The sequence below is a fragment of the Metarhizium robertsii genome, assembly GCF_000187425.2.
Source record: "Metarhizium robertsii ARSEF 23 chromosome Unknown MAA_Scf_5, whole genome shotgun sequence".
Classification (NCBI taxonomy): domain Eukaryota; kingdom Fungi; phylum Ascomycota; class Sordariomycetes; order Hypocreales; family Clavicipitaceae; genus Metarhizium; species Metarhizium robertsii.
The window spans coordinates 2,034,705-2,052,469 of record NW_011942193.1 but is presented as its reverse complement, the minus strand read 5'-3'; the positions used below and the strand labels follow the sequence as shown (position 1 = coordinate 2,052,469).

The following is a 17,765-nucleotide window of genomic DNA, read 5'->3' as shown; positions in this document are numbered from 1 at the left end:
GATAGGTATTACCAAGAAGAGAGTTCGATTCGGCTGTAATGGATGCACGCCTAAATTGTAAGGCAACAAGCATCTACGGGGTATCTAGGTACGTACCGTCGACTTTTCACCGCCTTTGGTTTGACCCACAATTTGGCTGGCGAAAAGGCAGGGAAAAAAAAAAATCTACACCGCGCTGCGCGGCCCAGCCTCCAGTGGGAAGGAAAAAAAGTAGAAAACCATAGCTGGGCCTGCCCACCCTCCATTTTTTCCTTCTCTCCCCATCACGCATTTCCTGGGCTTTTGCATCAATTTTGCAATCCGGTTCCCATTTTCACTCTACTTATTACTACTTTTTTGTTCTACTCATTCTTTTAAAAGAACATATACGATGGCCAAGTCAAAGACCAAGGAGAGCAAGAAGGCTGACGCCGCTCTAGCCACTGTTAAAAATGCTGGTGTTACAAAGGCTTCCCAGTCCACCAAGTCCAAGTCCAAGGAGATTGCCAAGACTGCCGCTAAGAAGGTAGTCAAGGAGAAGGACGCCCCTGAGAAAAAGAAGAAGAATAAGAAGGTCGCCGAACCTGAGTCTTCTGAGTCCTCTGACTCTGAGAGTGAAAGCGACTCTGCCTCTGATAGCCCCGACTCTGAATCCGAGGCTGAAAAGAAGCCTGCCGTCAACGACAAGGCCAAGGCGAAGACTAAGAAGGCCGATTCTGAGTCCGAGTCCGAGTCTGAAGCTGATTCTGAGTCCGAATCTGATTCTGACAGCCAATCCAAGGAGGAGACCAAGAAGCCTGCCACCAACGGCAAGGCCAAGGCCGCTGCGTCTGAGTCGGATTCTGATTCCGACTCTGACAGCGAATCCACTGATGAGGCCGCCAAGCCTAAGGTTAATGGTAAGGCCAAGGCTGAAGCTGACGACTCGTCAGATTCCTCTGACTCTTCCGACTCTGAGGAGGAGAGCGATGACAAGGCCACTGCCAAGGTTGGTAGTTTCTACTACTTCGTTTTACACGATATTGAACTAACCCGCTTGTAGAAGGCTGCCGACTCTTCTGACTCGGAAGAAGATTCAGACGATAGCGATGACAGCAGCGAAGACGACTCTGAAGAGTCTGGCGAGTCTAAGACCAAAACTGAGGATGCCTCTGCCTCTAAGAAGCGCAAGGCTGATGAGGAAATCGACGCCACCCCCAAGAAAGCTAAGACTGAAGGCGCCCCCACTTTGTTTGCCGGCAATCTGAGCTGGAACATTGACGACAACGCCTTGGCCGAGGCCTTCAAGGAGTTCGAGGGCTTAGTCGGTGCTCGTGTTGTCACTGACAGAGACGGCGGCCGCAGCCGTGGCTTCGGATACGTCGACTTTGAGACACCTGAGGCCGCCACCAAGGCTTACGAAGCTATGCAGGGCTTTGAGCTGGACGGCCGTCCGCTTAACCTCGATTACGCCAACACTCGGCCTGCCGAGTCTAACCCCCGTGACCGTGCTACGGACCGTGCCAAGAAACACGGCGACTCTGTCAGCCCTGAAAGCGAGACTCTCTTCATTGGCAACTTGCCCTTCGACACCGACCAGGAGACTGTCCGTCAGTTCTTCGCCGAGGTCGCCGAGGTCACCAGCGTTCGCTTGCCTACCGATCCGTGAGTCATATCTTAACTTGGTTGCATTGATGTTAATCTGAAACTAACTGTTCTTGTAAAAGTGACTCTGGAAACTTAAAGGGCTTTGGTTATGTTTCCTTCAACTCGGTCGAGGACGCCAAGACTGTCTTCCAGCAGTTGAATGGTGCTTCTCTGGGCAACGGCAGAATGTCTCGCAGCGTGCGTCTTGACTTTGCCAGCAGCCGTCCTCAGCAGAGTGGCGGTGGCTTCGGTGGTGGTCGCGGTGGACGTGGAGGACGTGGAGGCCGCGGAGGTCGCGGCGGTGATCGTGGCCGTGGCCGTGGCCGTGGAGGCGGTCGTGGTGGTTTCGGCTCCGGTGCCAACCGAACTGCTCCTTCCAGCTTCGCCGGCACCAAGATGACCTTTGACTAGAGAAAGCAAATATGTACCTGAGGGCTATCAGTGGGCTTTCGATAAGTGGGCTGTCGTATTCGACACAACTTGGCGGCTACGTTCTTGAGACGAGCCTGTGGGCTTTGAGGGGTCGTTTCGTGCAATCGAAGCGGCAGTAGACCTGTGGGCATGTACACTTGTTTCGTGGGCTCGTGGCTGTCACAATATTTTCTTCGCTTTGTGAAGAAAACATCTGTGCGCTAGGTGGCATTACTTTGGCTTTTTGATGGCGGGCAATTCGAGAATTTGCGTCGTTTTTACGACATGCATACATACCAATGGGATTCTGAGGGACTTTGACGGGCTTATTCAGGGGGACGGTATCTTCGCTTGCTATCCAGCAATGAGACGAACTGATCCCTTTTGGGTTCGCACGAAAGACTTCTGAGGGACCTGGGGGCTCCTGCAATTGCAAACTTGAAGCTTGTGAGTTGACGTGATGTCGCAACATCCATGCCAATACCACCCTGGAAGCTGTCGTATGAAATTTGTTTCCTTTATTGTCCCCCCTTTGCTGTAATTCTCTTGAGGTGAGTAATCTACATTGAGTGGCCCGAATCATTTCATAGATCTTTGGCGTTAGGGCTAGGAAAAGTAATACATTTTCTTTCATTACTACTGCGCATACTTGTGTGAAGTGAGCCGTCGCATCATAGAGCGACGAGGTGTGGTGGATTTAGTCCTACGTTTTTATTTTGCCTCTGGGAAACCTGACCAGGTTGACTCACGCGGAACCAAGTGAATGAGTATAAGGCCAATGTTTGTTCAACTACCTAGGTAAATTATTCCGATCTTGGAGGGCCTTGGAATTTCATCGGCAGACCTCCCTACGTCAACATGCAGTCGTAATTCAATCATTTCGCTAAATCGTTAAGCCAGACTTGATTTCATCCACAGTAACGGCTCGATTTCCCATGTCTTCGTAACCAAATCATTAAATCCTAGTAACTTTGATGCCGATTCCTTGATAAATGCAATTCCAGAGTACGAAGTAGATGTCGACCGGATACTGTGTATTTCCTTCCAGCAGCGAGGGCTGCAACGATCTCTCTCCCTCCACCAGGCTCTGGAAGCGCATAGGAATTACCCTGTCATCGGATTGTTGATAGTGCTTTACCAGGGGGCCTTTAGTGGTGATAGACGTATCGATCAGTAAGAATTGCCCACTGATCTGGATCCTTGACAGACACATCGTTGCAGTCTTCGCTGTTTTAAGGGAACGGTATGAAACTGGCCGTACTCCGGGAACATACATATGTATATATATGTGTATAGGTATGACCACGCCCCGTTTTTTTGGGTCAGCTATACTTATTAGGCCTGGGCCACAATGCTCTTGCTAACGGCTCCAGCTCCCCATCTCAGTCGTCTGAGACCACCAGAGCTTCGCATCACTTCGCGTCCAGTATGAGACGTTTCGTTGGCAACACTCATACTGGCGGATAAGGCGTCCTGTGCTTCTTGACGGCCAACCTCACGTCCAATAACATAGCCAGCTCCGAACCCAACCACGGAGACGAGAACGACGACACCAGCGCTGACCACCCATGTCAAAAGGGTGGGCGAGATAAGAGTCGCCTCGTCGGAGCCAACTACAACTTTCTTCTTCTTGCTTGCCCTGGGGCTCCGCCCCGCAGAGCCAGATCTCTTTGATTTATCGGCTTGTCCGGTTGTCCCTGTCGGTGATCTTGCAGGCGACCTTCGCGTTCGCGGAGACACTGCAGTGACTGGCCGTGGCTGGGAAGGTTCTTGCGTCAATTCAGATTCAGGCACAAGTCGAAGTTCCATGGGTTGGTCGCTGGGGCCGATGCGCACGCCATTACGTGAGGCCCGCCAAGTTTCGGCCTCTTCCTTTGACTTTGGTAGACCGCGCGCGGCATTCGCGCAAGACAACAACGTTGTAAGGGATGTCCGTAAATCTTCGTCGTTGTCTTCGCGAACTGAGGGCGACATGAATGATGGCCCGTCGCGGTGGACGCGGGTCTGCGACCGATGGGAGAAGGACGGCCGAGTAAATCCGCTATGCGGATGAGGCGGCATGCTCGACGTAGCAGATTGACTTCTTTGAGGAGCGCCGGCGGGAGGGTGCGAGAATGCATTTGGCTGTGGGCGAAACACGGGTCTATCAGAAACACGGCCAAGGGCAGTCGCATCATCGCCGTCCGAATCCGAGTCGGCGTCCGAGGCCTCACCCACATTCCCGGACGCTGCAGGGTGGACATTTTCAGTTGAACTCGTCAACAGGCGATCATCTTCGCTTTCGCTCTCGTCATATTCCTCTTGGCTGCTCGCGCCTGCAGCGTGTATGGCTGTTTGCTGGTGAGGCACCGATCGAGCGGAGGTCTGTAAGCGACGACGGCGGTTGTACGGACCTCGGACCCGCAGGCCGGTGGTGACGATTTCATCTCCGATGCTAGACAAGGACGAAGATGATGGCTGGGAGGCAACTTCAACCCAAGATTCTGCGGCTGTTAGATGAAATGACGACGGGCAGGTTGATGGTGAGACTGTACCTTCAAATCGACGCGGATGCGGTAAGCCGGGACTGGATCTGGAAGGGCCTGGCTGCGACACGGTGCCCGGCGGTCCCTTGTTAGACTGGGTAGTGTTTCCATCCATGATGGCAAAGTTGGGCTTTATTTGTTATTGTATGCGAAGCAAGTGTGATTCGAAAGGACCAGAAATTTATGCTCGATGGCGAGGGCAACACTCGGTGATGCGATCAAAGAAGACGAACAGCCACCGTTCAGCGGTCGGCGAGCCCCGCCCGGCGGTCACTGGTGAGACGTGGGTGTCACTGTCCTATAAATGCACGCCTCGTCCGCAAAGGACAAAGAAGCTGTGAAGACGGTGGTTATTTTGGAAGGGTAGGAATGAAGGCCGGCGGAAAAGACAGATGAGCTCTAGAGGGGGAAATCGAAGAGGGCGATAAGATAGGAGACGTTTATGGTGGTGCGAAGTCGGGAGGAAGTTGACAGCCAAGCATCAATCGAGGGAAGGTTCAAGGGACTTGCGGTACTTGTGGTACTTGCAAAGTGGTATTTCCGACATCTGGCCGCGCGTGCACAAGTGCGCGCCTCTGCTCGACCGGTACTTGGCGCGCTGGTACACACCTGGTACACCTATGGTTCGATCCCGCTTTTGGTGCTTAGTGGTTGAGCGGTTGAGCGGGTGGTGTTGTTGAGGTTGGGCAGCTCCGCTCTCTTCTCCCTGTTCTCTCGCTGTGAGTTATTTGACCGGACTTGAAGCCCAGATGCACAGCACAAGTGCGCAAGTGGCATGGCAGATGGATACTCCGTACAGATGGATACAGGTGCCTAGAGAAGCCCCGCATGGACATTGACTCGGGATCTGATGGTCACTGCTGCATGTGCGTACCAGGTTTTGGTACTTGCATGTCCCAGTACCCATGTACACCGTCTGCACTATATTTCCGCACCGTATCACGAGGCTGGTGCGACAGACACCACTGGCACCGGTGCAAACACCACCACCGACGCGCCGGCACTCCAGCGATGCAGCGGCGGCGGGCTTGGCCAGAAACTCTGTACAGTGCGGCCAAAGCGAACAACAGCTCATCAGCGGGCCACAACCCCGGCCAAACTCAACAGCGGTGAGCAGCCTCAAATCCGTGCCGGCACTTGCAAAACCAGACCGTTGACGCTTGCCCTTGTCCATCATCTGTCACTCGTCTGTCTGTCGTGCGACCATGGCGTCATGACCTCCAGGGCGGGGTTCTGCCCAAAATAAGCAATAAGAAAGAGGCCATGCGCCTCCATCCGCATGCAACAATCAGTCTTCCATCTTGATGCTTGTCCAAGAGGTCAGCGGCTGGCCGCCCCGCGTGGCGCGTAATGCGCCATGGCCGTGTTCTCGTGTCGACGGTGCGTGTGATTGATGGCACCAGTACGGAGTAAGCAAGACAGTTGACGCTATCTTGTACCCACCGGGAAATCCATCACGTCTTGTCCGACGTTGCGAAGCGAGACTTGCCTTTTTTTCTCTTGTTATTGCTATTATTTATTTATTTATTTGTTTATCTATCTATCTATTTATTCCTCTATTTACTTTTTCAACGAGTCGGTTGTTGCAGTCAATGACTGATTGCATTATTGATGTACATGATCTGAAACCTTAGCCACCACAAGGCCAATAACTTACAATTCATACCCATCCCCAAAACATACGTCATTCTAGACTGATGCTAGTCCACATCAGATGTCGAGGAGGTGTCCATTTGACGCAGATCTCTTAGGGATGCTACCTGGTCCTACGAAACGATGTTGTGTTCCTACAGTCGCACGCACCCAAGCCATCACATGATGAGAAACACCACGCACAAGCCAGCTCCCGAACCCAATCCAACCAAAATGGACTGTCTCTGTTTTATTTTGTACGTGCACTACAGAAAGTGTATACAAATTATACAAGGACACTTGGGAGCCAGCCGACTAGAACATGTAGCTCGGGACACCTTTACAAGGACTTTTCTAACAATCATTTTTCTAACAATCATGGAATCGCCAAAAGACCAACCGCAAACAAAAGTTCAACAAGAGCAGAGACAAGCTGTTGGAAGATGACGGGGGCGCAGTAGGTAATGAGCCGTGATTATGGCTGGTCTCGGACCCTCGGTGCATGAAGTCAAGTCTAGGCAGACCTTGGCCTATTTCTACTTGGACTACTGAGCAATCACGTTGCCTCTGAGAGGAGTGTGTTTCTCACCTATACCTACAGTTAAATAAGATGAGTTTTCCACGCATATTACATTGGCTGCAGTGTCGAGAAGAGTTATTTTACATATTGCCTTTGGCTCAATGCTAGTGGCGAATCACGTACTATTATACAGAAAGAAATTTGGTCTGTACGCCCTTGTGTAGAGTCATTCTCTCTGCCTTTTGAAGAAAGAAAAAACCCCCCACGAGGGTGTCTTTGAGATAACGAACGTGGATGGTCTCATGGCGAGGCTCGACTTGACAGATGTTGTCAACGAGAGGCGCTGAGAAGCATGGACAGAGTTTGGTTGGCCTCAAATATATGAGTGCCAACGATGCTCGTATGAAGCGGGTATATGTGTTTACGGACTACAGAGCACAAATAGCTAATCTGTGAAAACAGCAAGGCCTAGACGTTGACGTTGCCGAACCGTTGATGCCTCTCCTCCCTCCACCTCGGGCCGCATCTCCCGACAACAAGTATCGAAGGGCTGGCAGCCAAACCCACCAACGCCAGAAACAGATATGTAAATCCATACCCCAGGCATCGATGATGTACTGTACCACGGCGGTCCCCGCCGCACTTATACCCCCCCTCGTAAGGTTGAATGAAGACGAAACTCGCCCGGCGTTCATCGGGTACAAGTCCACCAACAAGATGGTGAGGATTGAGATGGGCCCAGAGAGGCCCATGCCCGCGAGGAGCAAAATAACCAGCGGTGCGGCTAGGTTGGCGCCCGAGTTGACAACCCAGCCCCATATAGCTGTCGTAAAGAAAGCAAGCATCGTCCACGACGACATGTGATCCAGCCTCGCTCTCTCAATGGGAAACCGTCTCACGTCGTCGCCCCTCTTGCGGTCGGCGGACACGCCTGTGCCGTTTGCCACCCGGGCGTAGTTCCAGTTGAGCAGCCTGCCTATCGTAACGGCACCAAATACGGATCCCATCGCCAAGAGAATGTAGCACAGCCCGACCAGGACATCGCTGAAGCTGTGTCGGCGGCGACTAACGTCTTGAAGAGGTACCAGCATGGCGTAGTTGGCCATGACAAAGAGAGACATGAAGAGCATGAGGAGGCCCACGTCCTTTTCGAAGATGATGCGGATGGCGGCAACGGCGCCGGGGACGGGGATCCCGAGAGGCAATTTCTTGAGCTCAAGGATGCTCGCGCCGGGCGCGGAGTCAGGTCGGCAACCACAGCGCTGCCAATTGCCACTGCCGAGCTTCTCCCTGTGCTTCGCAAAGCACGTAGCGCCATTGGCGCTGCGTAGTTGTGCTGCATGGCCAGCCCGACGTTTGCGCCCAGGTAGATGGCAAACATGAGCGCATAGACGGGCCGTCGGCCGATCTGGTCGCGGAGATGGCCAAAGAACAGTGGTGCAATGGCCTGCATGATTTGGTAGACGGTACGGCGAGGTTGATCTCGCCTAGGGAGCGGCGATATGACTTGGCGATGGGGTTCATGGCTGGCAGGTAGATGAAGGATGAGAAGGGCGAGAAGATGGTGCTGAAGACTGTCATGAGGATGACGAAGAATTTGATCCTGGAGAGGGAATACGGAGTGGATGGGGCGCTCGTTTGACTGATGTGGTTCGAGGACCTGATTCTCCGTGACAGCTTCACATTGAGTGTTGTCTGCCCGGGTATCATTGTTGTTCTTGTCGTGGTATGGAGGCTGTGTGGTGGCGTGTCCAGCCATCTCTTTCGTTTGGCTGTTACTTGTCCCGGGACATTCTTCGTCTCGGGGCGTCTCGGACATTTTGTTTTATTTTTACGTCCCTGAAACTTGAAGGCGAAAGCGTTTGATGCTAAGTGGCGCGTCTCATTTACTGCGCTCGAGTGTGATGTAGCTGAGAAGGAAGCCCCCGTATTCCTGGATCCGGTAATATATGAAAATATAGGAAGAGGACGACTATACGTGACCAAAAAAAGAAATGGAACTAAAACTTGTGAGCTGTAGGACGGAGGTTTCACGTCCAAAGTCCGGAATTTGACAGTAGTTAAGATCGAAAGGAGAAGATGGGATCGCACTACTCCGTATTGGGGTCGGTAGGGAGGCTTGCCGGAGTGTCTAACGTCACTCCCCGGGACGGACCCACATTTCCCGCGCCGTGACTCGGTGCCGAGATTGCTCCGGGTGTTGTTGTGAAATGCATTTGGTGCACGTCCAAACATTGCTCGCGCCTCATTACTCCATCCCGACAGTATAGAACACCCGGCTACTTAGCACGATATCCGGTGGACCTGAACACCATAGATAAAGAATGCCAAGACGGTGGGGGGCCATGTCAACAGAGCCGAATTGACGACTCCTCGCGGCGGCCCACACCACACAGCATATTGATTCTTCGGCAGCTATTGAAACAATGTCGGCGGGCGATGGTCTCAAGGAAGACATATGCTCACATTTCAGTAAAATATAACCGGAAATTGCCTCCTTCCCAGTCTTGTTCCCGAAACATCAAAGCCTCATCCTCTACCTCGGCCTGCCGACGTTGGCACCGACAGGCTTCAACAACATCACCCGCAACGGTTCGGCAGGGGACTAATACGGTGCACACTTATGTCCTCCAAACGTAACTCATTGGTTCTCTTTTATGAGAGCGTTAAGTCCTATGTGTACAACTCGAGTTTTCTTATCTCCAAAGACTGAGTTATGCATTGCATGGTCTCCTCTGTGTGTATAAGTGTCTGGTTGAATGAGGCGGACGTGAGTCTCAGAGCACTGTTATATAAAGGCCATCTCTTCACACGGAACGCCCATTGTACCTTTAAAAGACACTCTGATCTTGTTCGAATTGAATCTGGTAAACACCTTGTTTTCACAAAAAAAAGGCATCCCCCCAAACACCGCAGCAATCTACCCTTAACCAAGACGGTCCTCCTCTTGCTTGACTACCACAACACCATTATCTGTCGAAGAGAATGATAGGGTTATCAACACGGCAGACGCTCTACTCAAAACAGTGCGTGAGAGCTCGGCCACGGTCGTTCATTGTGTGATCGACATGAAGGCCCAGCTCGCCGAGACCAGCAAAACGCGGCAACGCTGGGAGTCTACATATAAGCCCCTGGTGGTATCAGTCCCGTAGAGGCTTGAACTTATTGCTGAACTGGCTCCTGCCACCAAAGGCTCCTCTGCTAAGTAATTAGTCGTTGCCAAGTTGCCGGGATGTGTCTCCGCGATGAAAACACGGCGGTTTGTGTCTTCGCTGCGGGAGAAGTATGGGGTTGAGAGTGTGGTTATTTGCGGTCTCATCTCTGTAAGTAACTCTGACAGGTGAAGTACTGATTCTGCAAGGTTGATCTAAATGTCTCGTCCGAAATATGGCGGCGCAGGAACTGAACAGAAACAATTGGTTTCAACCAGCGCATTGTCGCATGGCCTGAACTTTGAAGCTCCTTAGTTGTGTGGTTCAAAGACTGCTTCAGAATACCGTACGCACTCCGTACTCGCCACTTGGTACCCCTTTGACCCCAACGATTCTGACTGTGCAGTCTGCTGCTTCGTCTGACCTAGCATAAAGTGGCTTCGGGTTCTTATTCGCATTTCCCCAGTGGCTGGGTCGTACGATCTCACATTTGGGCGGGCCCAGATGCAGAGCACCATGGAATTCATCCAGAACAATTACGATGTCGGGTGTCATCCGATACTCCATAGGCTATCGCCAACCTGAGGTCTGACGTCCAGGGACTTGAGCTTGAGCTCTTTGAAATCTGCAACGGGCAACATTGAATCCAGTGGTTCCTCCCGGATTGACACACCACTTCCTGCAAAACCCGAATACGAGACACCCTTGGCCATGGTAATCAGGCGCTCTGATTGGACGGTCCCTGACTTTCATCGGCAGAGACCCCACATACGCAGCGCAGTGTATCTTGTGGGTGGGTCCCCCTGAACCAACGAAAGGATCATCCAACTCCAAAATTACTTTTATCGGGCGCATCTCGACGCCACCCGTCAGCTCTTTCTTGATCACTTGGTTCTACGTCGTCGAGTTTTGTTCGTTTCTTGCCTCATTCATTTGGCCACAGGGAACGGAGAGCCGGTTGTCCTCATCCTCTGGAAACATTCACGTTTTGATTACCGTTCCATATCCGATTGCGCGAGCCAAGCATTTGTCGACGCATCGATCAACATCTGCAATCACAATGGGTGTCCTTCAACAGGTAGCGAGCCACCCGCTCTCGCAGCAGTTCCAGACTCTGGGTCTGGGATCGCAGATTGCCGTCGCTCTGGGTGGTTTTATCGCACTTGCGGTCGCTTTGAACGTTGCTAGCCAGATCCTTTTTAAGAACCCCAATGAGCCTCCGTTGGTCTTCCACTGGTTCCCCTTTATTGGCAGCACTGTAACCTACGGAATGGATCCTCCCAAGTTTTTCAAGGAAAACCGTGCCAAGGTATGTCTTGAGCTCTGTGCGAGCTGTTCATGCCGCTAGATTCGTATCTGACCGGCGCTACAGTTTGGGGATGTCTTCACCTTTGTTCTCCTTGGCAAGAAAACCACCGTTGCCGTTGGCCCCGCCGGAAACGATTTCATTCTCAACGGCAAGCTCAAGGACGTCAATGCTGAGGAGATTTACACTGTGTTGACCACTCCTGTCTTTGGGCGGGACGTCGTCTATGACTGTCCCAACGCGAAGCTGATGGAGCAGAAAAAGGTAATGGCAACCAACGCCTTTTTTCCCCTTTTGGCGGCGATGCAGGCAGCAACTAACTGGTGGTACAGTTCATGAAGATTGCTCTGACGACCGAAGCTTTCCGATCCTACGTTCCCATTATTTCTGGCGAAGTGCAGTCCTATTTCAAACGCGACCCCGGGTTCAAGGGCAAGTCCGGCATCGTTGACATTCCCAAGAAGATGGCCGAGATCACAATCTTTACTGCCTCTCACGCCCTGCAGGGCAGTGCCATCCGCGGCAAGTTTGATGAGTCTCTGGCTGCCCTCTACCACGATTTGGATATGGGCTTCACACCCATCAACTTCATGCTGCACTGGGCCCCCCTTCCCTGGAACCGTAAGCGTGACCACGCTCAACGTACTGTGGCCAAGATCTACATGGATACCATCAAGGAACGCCGCGCCAAGGGCGATGACGACAAGGAACTCGACATCATGAAGCACCTTATGAACTCGACCTACAAGAATGGAACCCCTGTTCCTGACCACGAGGTTGCCCACATGATGATTGCTCTGCTCATGGCCGGCCAGCACTCGTCGTCATCTACCAGCTCATGGATCATGCTCCGCCTTGCCCAGAACCCGCACCTCGTCGAGGAGCTCTACCAAGAACAGATCAAGGCTCTTGGTGCTGATCTGCCACCTTTGACCTACGAAGACCTGTCCAAGCTGCCTCTCAATCAGGCCATCATCAAGGAAACCCTCCGTCTGCACGCTCCTATTCACTCCATCATGCGTGCCGTCAAGCAGCCCATGCCTGTGCCTGGTACCAAATATGTTATTCCCACCACTCACACTCTTCTTGCCGCTCCCGGTGTCAGCGCCAGCGACCCTACGTACTTCCCCAGCCCCGAATCCTGGGACCCCCATCGCTGGGATACCGATTCCCCCAACGCTCCTACTATTGTCCGCAATGTCGCTGAGGAGGAAGAGAAGGTCGACTATGGATACGGCTTGGTCAGCAAAGGTGCCGCCTCGCCGTACCTTCCATTTGGTGCAGGTCGCCACCGATGTATTGGCGAACACTTTGCCAACGTACAGCTTCAAACCATTGTCGCCGAGACGGTCCGTCTGTTCAAGCTGAGCAATGTCGACGGCAGCAACACCATTATTGGCACCGACTACGCGTCCCTCTTTTCACGACCCTTGGAACCCGCAAAGATTCGCTGGGAACGGCGAGATTAGATGTGTGAGCGGTAAATGCAACAAAAAAACGCATGGGATAAAATGACGGGTAGCGACTTTCTTTCTTTTTCTTTGCGTGGGTATTTGTATATACAAGGCTACTCGCTGGAGTTATTGAAGTCATCAGATGGACGAGTTTACGTGGATGGGCCCGCGTGGTTGCATGAAAAAAGGTACTAATATTTAATATCAATCAAAGTCATAAATCAATTTGAAGGACTGCAATATAATAAGCAGTGTGAGCGATCCATGTCGTGAATGTGACGAGGTATCGTTGGGTCAGCCTTGGACGATGCTCCTTTCCTCCAGTCCAGATGTCGGGCGGCCCCATTGGGCGGCCGAAGGACCTACCACCTGCACGGACCGGGTGCAACGGCATCTGGAAACATGAGGTGGCTGCGCGCGATAGTTTTCAAACACGCACCTCCCTTTAGCTGTGTTTTTTTCAGTACCTTCTCCAACATGAGGTTACATGCTCGCCAGGGACGATCCTGGCAAGCGAGGCTTTGTTTTTTTTCTAAACAAGTCGAGGGCCGATTGCACGCGAGCTTCTTCCTTTGATCAACATTGCGCTCGCACTCTGTTAATCAGCCTCTTAGCTCGCAAGTGTGCCACGGAGTGAGAGTCAGCCCAGAACCATTGACAGACAGTACTACAACACAGACATTTACCGCAATGGAATTCAGACTGCCAAAGCTATCCGCAGACTCAGACGGCGATATTAAGGCAGATCATAGTCGTCTGATCCGCCTCTGGGGGGTTGAACCGTCGCAGTTGCCATCTTCAGCCTCGCCTCCGAGCGATCTCCTTCCACTGCTCACGGCCACGTGGACGGAGGCGGTGTATTTTATCAGCAAGGTCCATTTGGAGTCCAAGACCAAGACATCACCATGGCACCCAATCGGTGTCAAGAGATTCCCCAATTCGAATGCCCCGGTACACTTGTACCAACGAGTCGTGTCGACACCAGAACTCGTTCGCGTTTGCGAAGAGCACAAGATCAATAACACAGAGGAGAGAGACCTGCAACCAGAAGTATGGGCTCTGCGGCGCAGCGTCCATCAGAATACTGCAGCAACGGGAACAGCCAACTGGAGCGAATGGGTTCGCTGCTTCAAGGACAACCACGCCAAGGCAGAGAAGGACTTTACCCCCACGGTGTTGAACACGTGTCTGATGAAGAAGTGGAAATGCAAAGACATCAAAATTCAGCTTGCCGGGCGGACTTGGGTTGATTGGTCCATGAAATGGGAGGAATCTGTCCATAAGCTTCCTTTCCCGCTGAGCAAGCGCGTCTTCCCTGTTCTACAGGTGACGGCCATGACGCATAACAAGCAGGAGTTTATGGTCGTTCAGATTGCCGTCAAAGATCATGATGCGACACCCCGGAATGGCGCTGTTCTGGGCGCCTATACCAGCGTGGAGAGGTTTCGTCAAACCGACGGTGGCGTTGAATGGATTATGGGCACTGTTTCAGATGCGAGAGGTTTGTTGCCTCGATGGATTCAGAAGAGAGCCGTGCCAGCCCAGATTGCCAAAGATGTCGATATGTTTTTGGGTTGGATCGCAGAGGAGAGAAAGAGGGTTCCGGCGACAGATGATGATACACCAACCCCGGTCACCGCTTCGGGAGCGGACGCTGGAACTACTTCGCAGGTCGACTCTGCTCATGACATGAATAACGCCCCCCCAAGACCAACTGTGACAGACGAGAAACCAGAGGGAGAATGATGAATCATGACGCACAGCACTGCAGTGTTTACTTTCCACCCGTACTGACATAGCATGTATTATTATTATTGATATCCCGAAGCGAATAATGTAACTTCATGCTCTTGCTACTGAACTCATTTCGCGGAGTCGATTCTGTGGCCCTGTGACTCTGTTAATGCGTGAAGCCTGGCCATGGGGGAAGGTGCTCGCGGTGTAGTGCTGCCGCACCTGCTGTTGCAGGTATTAAGCGAGACCAAGGCGGCATGGCTTAGCGGAAGAAACTTATCCTTGATCTCGACACCCGTAGTTCGACATCTTGGTTCTTACAGGAATCCAGCATTCTATCAATAGTCGGGCTAGTCATAGCACGCCCGTAGGACAATGGCAAGTAAACGTCGACTCTCTGCCCCGGTAGCACCAACACCTCCACCATCGAGCACAGCTCTTCCTTCACCAGAGTCGATTCTGGTAGACTCTACATGTACCCCGTCGTCGTCCAATGCTGTCCTCGACGCAAAGCTCTTGGACCGAGCCGAAAAGCTCGCCCGCATGACAATGGAGCTCAAGATCCACAAGGTTGTCATGCAGGCCAACGACCTGGCCCGCGGACTCGAAGACCTAACCCGCAAGACGGTGCACAACGAGTCCTTCCGCCAGCAGAACGAAGAACGCATGGAGAAGGTCTGGCAGGACGTCTTGTCCGTCAAGGCGAACTTTGAGCAGCACCTGGACGCGAGGGCAAGAGACGAGCTCCATCTGGGGGAGTACCAAAGGGAGGTGGTGGAGGTGAAGAGCTCCATGGGTGAGGTGAGGAAGCTGGTGGAGGAGCTGGCCGGCAAGGTAGACCAGCTGCCGACGCTGGCCGAGGCCAACGCCGTGCTGGCGGGCGTTTGCGCGCAGAGGGAGGCGTGCGAGAGTGCCGCGGCGGTTTGCCGGGAGCGCTGTGAATTGGGGGTGCGGGCAGGTACGTATCCGCGGCGGCAGCGGCGATGATGGTCGGTGTGTAGTTGCTGGCTGGGCTGGGCTGACTGGTTTGGGGGGTGTTGTTTGGGGCAGGGTGCTCGCACAAGCCGATACAGACGCGCATCCAGGAGACGATCAAGTCGACGCGGCGGTGGCACCACGATCACAAGTCGACGGCGCTGCCTGACGCGGTGTTTACGGCGAATTATCTCAAGAAGCAGTCGAAGCGGGACCCGCGCATGGCCGTGTATCTGCAGAGGGCTATTCACAAGCGCATCAGGCGCCGGCGCCGGCGGGGATCTGGCCCGCAGCCGCAGTCGCTCGAGGAGTTTTGCCAGGATGTCAGCTGGGAGGATGTGACGAGAACGGTGGAGGACGTATTGGTTAGGAGGGTGGATTCTACGGTTCAATCGTTGAGTCAGAGTTCGGGGTAGTTGCGAGGCAGAGAGGGGGTGGTGATGTGCTATTATATTTGCCTTGTTACCAAGTAATTACTTGTGGATGATCAGTGAATGACCAGACGTCCGTGATTTTTTTCATGTTCCCACCTTCCAACGCCGGTGCTGTCCGTGAATACCAGCTCGTGATGCACTCTCCCCCATCGCTAAATAATATTACACACACGTCAGGCTCCGGCTTCCCCCCTACCCATCCGGCTAATCGTCGACGTCAATGCCAATGGAGCCCTTCTTCAACTCAATCTCCGACTTCAACTGCTTGATCTGATTCTCCAATCTTATTCGAAGAATCTTGTTCTGCGTCTTTTCCAGATCCGCCACCCGTCTAGCCAACTGCTTCTCCAAGTCATGAATGATATCCTTGACGCCCTGCTCCTCGTCTCTCTGAGCACGCTGATCCTCATCCAGATCGTCGTCGTCGTCGTCGTCATCATCATCATCGTCCTCGTCCTCCTCTGACTCGTCATTCTCGATGCTTTCTTGGATAACAGGCGCCGGCGTCTCGACCTGCGTGGTCATGGGCGTAGTCATGTCCATTGCCGTGCCGGGCGTCTCGGCCACCAAGTCATCCGCAAAGGCAGCTTCCAAGTCAGCCTCGAGGTCGTTGTCGTCGCCAAAGATCTCGTCGTTCTGCGTACTGCCAAAGTAGCCCATCGAGTCGTCCACTTCGCCCTCGGCGTCCTCGTCGGCGCCCATTTCCACGTCTTCGTCGTGGCGGTCATCTACCCATTCCCACTTCGTGGAGCTAGCCTTACTGTCCTCCGCGAGCAGTCTCTCCACCTCGGCCTCCTTGTCTTCAATCTCCTTGCGGCTGATGGTCTTGGCAAACCGGCGGTTGACGCAGTCGTGCATCGGCGGCGTGATGCCGTGCGGCCATTTGAAGTTGGTGTCGATCATGGTAGGTAGTTGTGCGCGTTTGGCCTCCTCTTCGTTCTTAACTTGCTGGAATACAAGCAGCATCTGGCAAATATCTGCAGACTTCATGAAGGACTTGCGATCCCACGTCTTCATGGATTCGGTGATGGTGGGTAGGTCCACCATGACGGCGGCAAAGGATTGGCCTTTGACGGTCATGATGGCCCGTCGCGTGTCCTCGTCGAAGAACTTGATGGTGATGTCCGCACCGCCCTGGGCTCGAGGAATGCCCATTTTGCCATTCTCCATGCACCAGCGTACGTAGTCGCAGTGCTCGCCGGGCAGCATGCGCAGGATAAACTGCTCCTCAATGGCCGGGTCCAACTCTCGATCGCTCGCTTCAGAATCGTACCCGTCACCGGGGGGGTGGACCGGCGGGCGTCCTCGCGGCTTCAACACTACCTGGGTGTGAGCCGACTTGACGCCCGGCCGAATCTTGATCTTGGTGGCCTGGCTGCCTGCCGTCTGTGAGAGTGGCAGGTCCTCAACATCGTCGTGCGGTCGTTTCCTGCTTTCGACGAGCTTCTGGCTCGGCTTTGTCTGACGACCGGCTTTTGTTTTGGCGGGTGGTGCTTGGTCTGTGGCGGGAGTTGGAGGTTGTGACAAGGTGAGTTTGAGCTTCACCTTGCGTGGGCCGTCGCCTGGCGTCGCAGATGCCGGTGCTGCTGCCGATGCTGCTGCGTCGCCGACAAAGGATGCAGACCGGCTGATGTTGATTTTTAGTTTTGGTTTTGGCGTTTCCGTCGCCGCGCCGCTGGGATCTGGCGCAGACATGGTGCGGACTGGGGGTGGTGATGTGGATGATGGAGGAGTTGAAGGAGAGCTTGGATTGAATTGAAGTCGCGGTGCTCCACGTCACTAGATTGGACCTCAGACGAATAGGTCACTGTGTGGGGCAGCACGGCCTCGATGTTGCGCAGGCGGTGGGTACCAGCTCGAGACGCCACACCCAAAAGCCCCGAGTATTTCTTGCAACTGAATAATCCAAGCAATAGTAAACTTGTTTGATGTGCTTACCCTTTTGATGGTCAGAAAATCTACAACTTCACTTTGCAAATCACTTGACAGAAAATATGGAGACTCGAAGTTGGATGAA

At 53.2% G+C, this 17,765-nt stretch overlaps 7 protein-coding genes across 7 annotated transcripts; 4 read left to right on the top strand and 3 right to left on the bottom strand.

Annotated features, from left to right (window-relative positions):
• Positions 1–370: 370 nt before the first annotated feature.
• On the top strand, positions 371–2,016 carry MAA_04046 (RNA recognition motif domain protein; the record flags this gene model as incomplete). Its single annotated transcript, XM_007822044.1, has 3 exons — positions 371–967; positions 1,022–1,623; positions 1,686–2,016. 3 exons carry the CDS (start codon positions 371–373, stop codon positions 2,014–2,016), a joined length of 1,530 nt encoding a protein of 509 aa, XP_007820235.1.
• A 1,335-nt stretch (positions 2,017–3,351) lies between these two features.
• Positions 3,352–4,656, bottom strand: MAA_04047 (uncharacterized protein; the record flags this gene model as incomplete). The annotated part of the gene is made up of 1 exon (XM_007822045.2): positions 3,352–4,656. One exon carries the CDS (start codon positions 4,654–4,656, stop codon positions 3,352–3,354), a length of 1,305 nt encoding a protein of 434 aa, XP_007820236.2.
• Positions 4,657–7,114: 2,458 nt separating this feature from the next.
• On the bottom strand, positions 7,115–8,512 carry MAA_04048 (major facilitator superfamily transporter; the record flags this gene model as incomplete). Its single annotated transcript, XM_007822046.2, has 3 exons — positions 7,115–7,121; positions 7,261–8,016; positions 8,073–8,512. 3 exons carry the CDS (start codon positions 8,510–8,512, stop codon positions 7,115–7,117), a joined length of 1,203 nt encoding a protein of 400 aa, XP_007820237.2.
• A 2,393-nt stretch (positions 8,513–10,905) lies between these two features.
• MAA_04049 (Cytochrome P450 CYP51F1) lies at positions 10,906–12,620 on the top strand (the record flags this gene model as incomplete). Its single annotated transcript, XM_007822047.1, has 3 exons — positions 10,906–11,154; positions 11,218–11,415; positions 11,484–12,620. 3 exons carry the CDS (start codon positions 10,906–10,908, stop codon positions 12,618–12,620), a joined length of 1,584 nt encoding a protein of 527 aa, XP_007820238.1.
• A 675-nt stretch (positions 12,621–13,295) lies between these two features.
• MAA_04050 (START-like domain protein) lies at positions 13,296–14,351 on the top strand (the record flags this gene model as incomplete). Its single annotated transcript, XM_007822048.1, has 1 exon — positions 13,296–14,351. The coding sequence occupies one exon, from the start codon at positions 13,296–13,298 to the stop codon at positions 14,349–14,351; it is 1,056 nt and encodes a 351-aa protein (XP_007820239.1).
• A 363-nt stretch (positions 14,352–14,714) lies between these two features.
• On the top strand, positions 14,715–15,730 carry MAA_04051 (uncharacterized protein; the record flags this gene model as incomplete). The annotated part of the gene is made up of 2 exons (XM_007822049.2): positions 14,715–15,297; positions 15,390–15,730. 2 exons carry the CDS (start codon positions 14,715–14,717, stop codon positions 15,728–15,730), a joined length of 924 nt encoding a protein of 307 aa, XP_007820240.2.
• Positions 15,731–15,952: 222 nt separating this feature from the next.
• Positions 15,953–17,443, bottom strand: MAA_04052 (transcription factor IID, 55 kDA subunit; the record flags this gene model as incomplete). The annotated part of the gene is made up of 1 exon (XM_007822050.1): positions 15,953–17,443. One exon carries the CDS (start codon positions 17,441–17,443, stop codon positions 15,953–15,955), a length of 1,491 nt encoding a protein of 496 aa, XP_007820241.1.
• Positions 17,444–17,765: the final 322 nt, after the last annotated feature.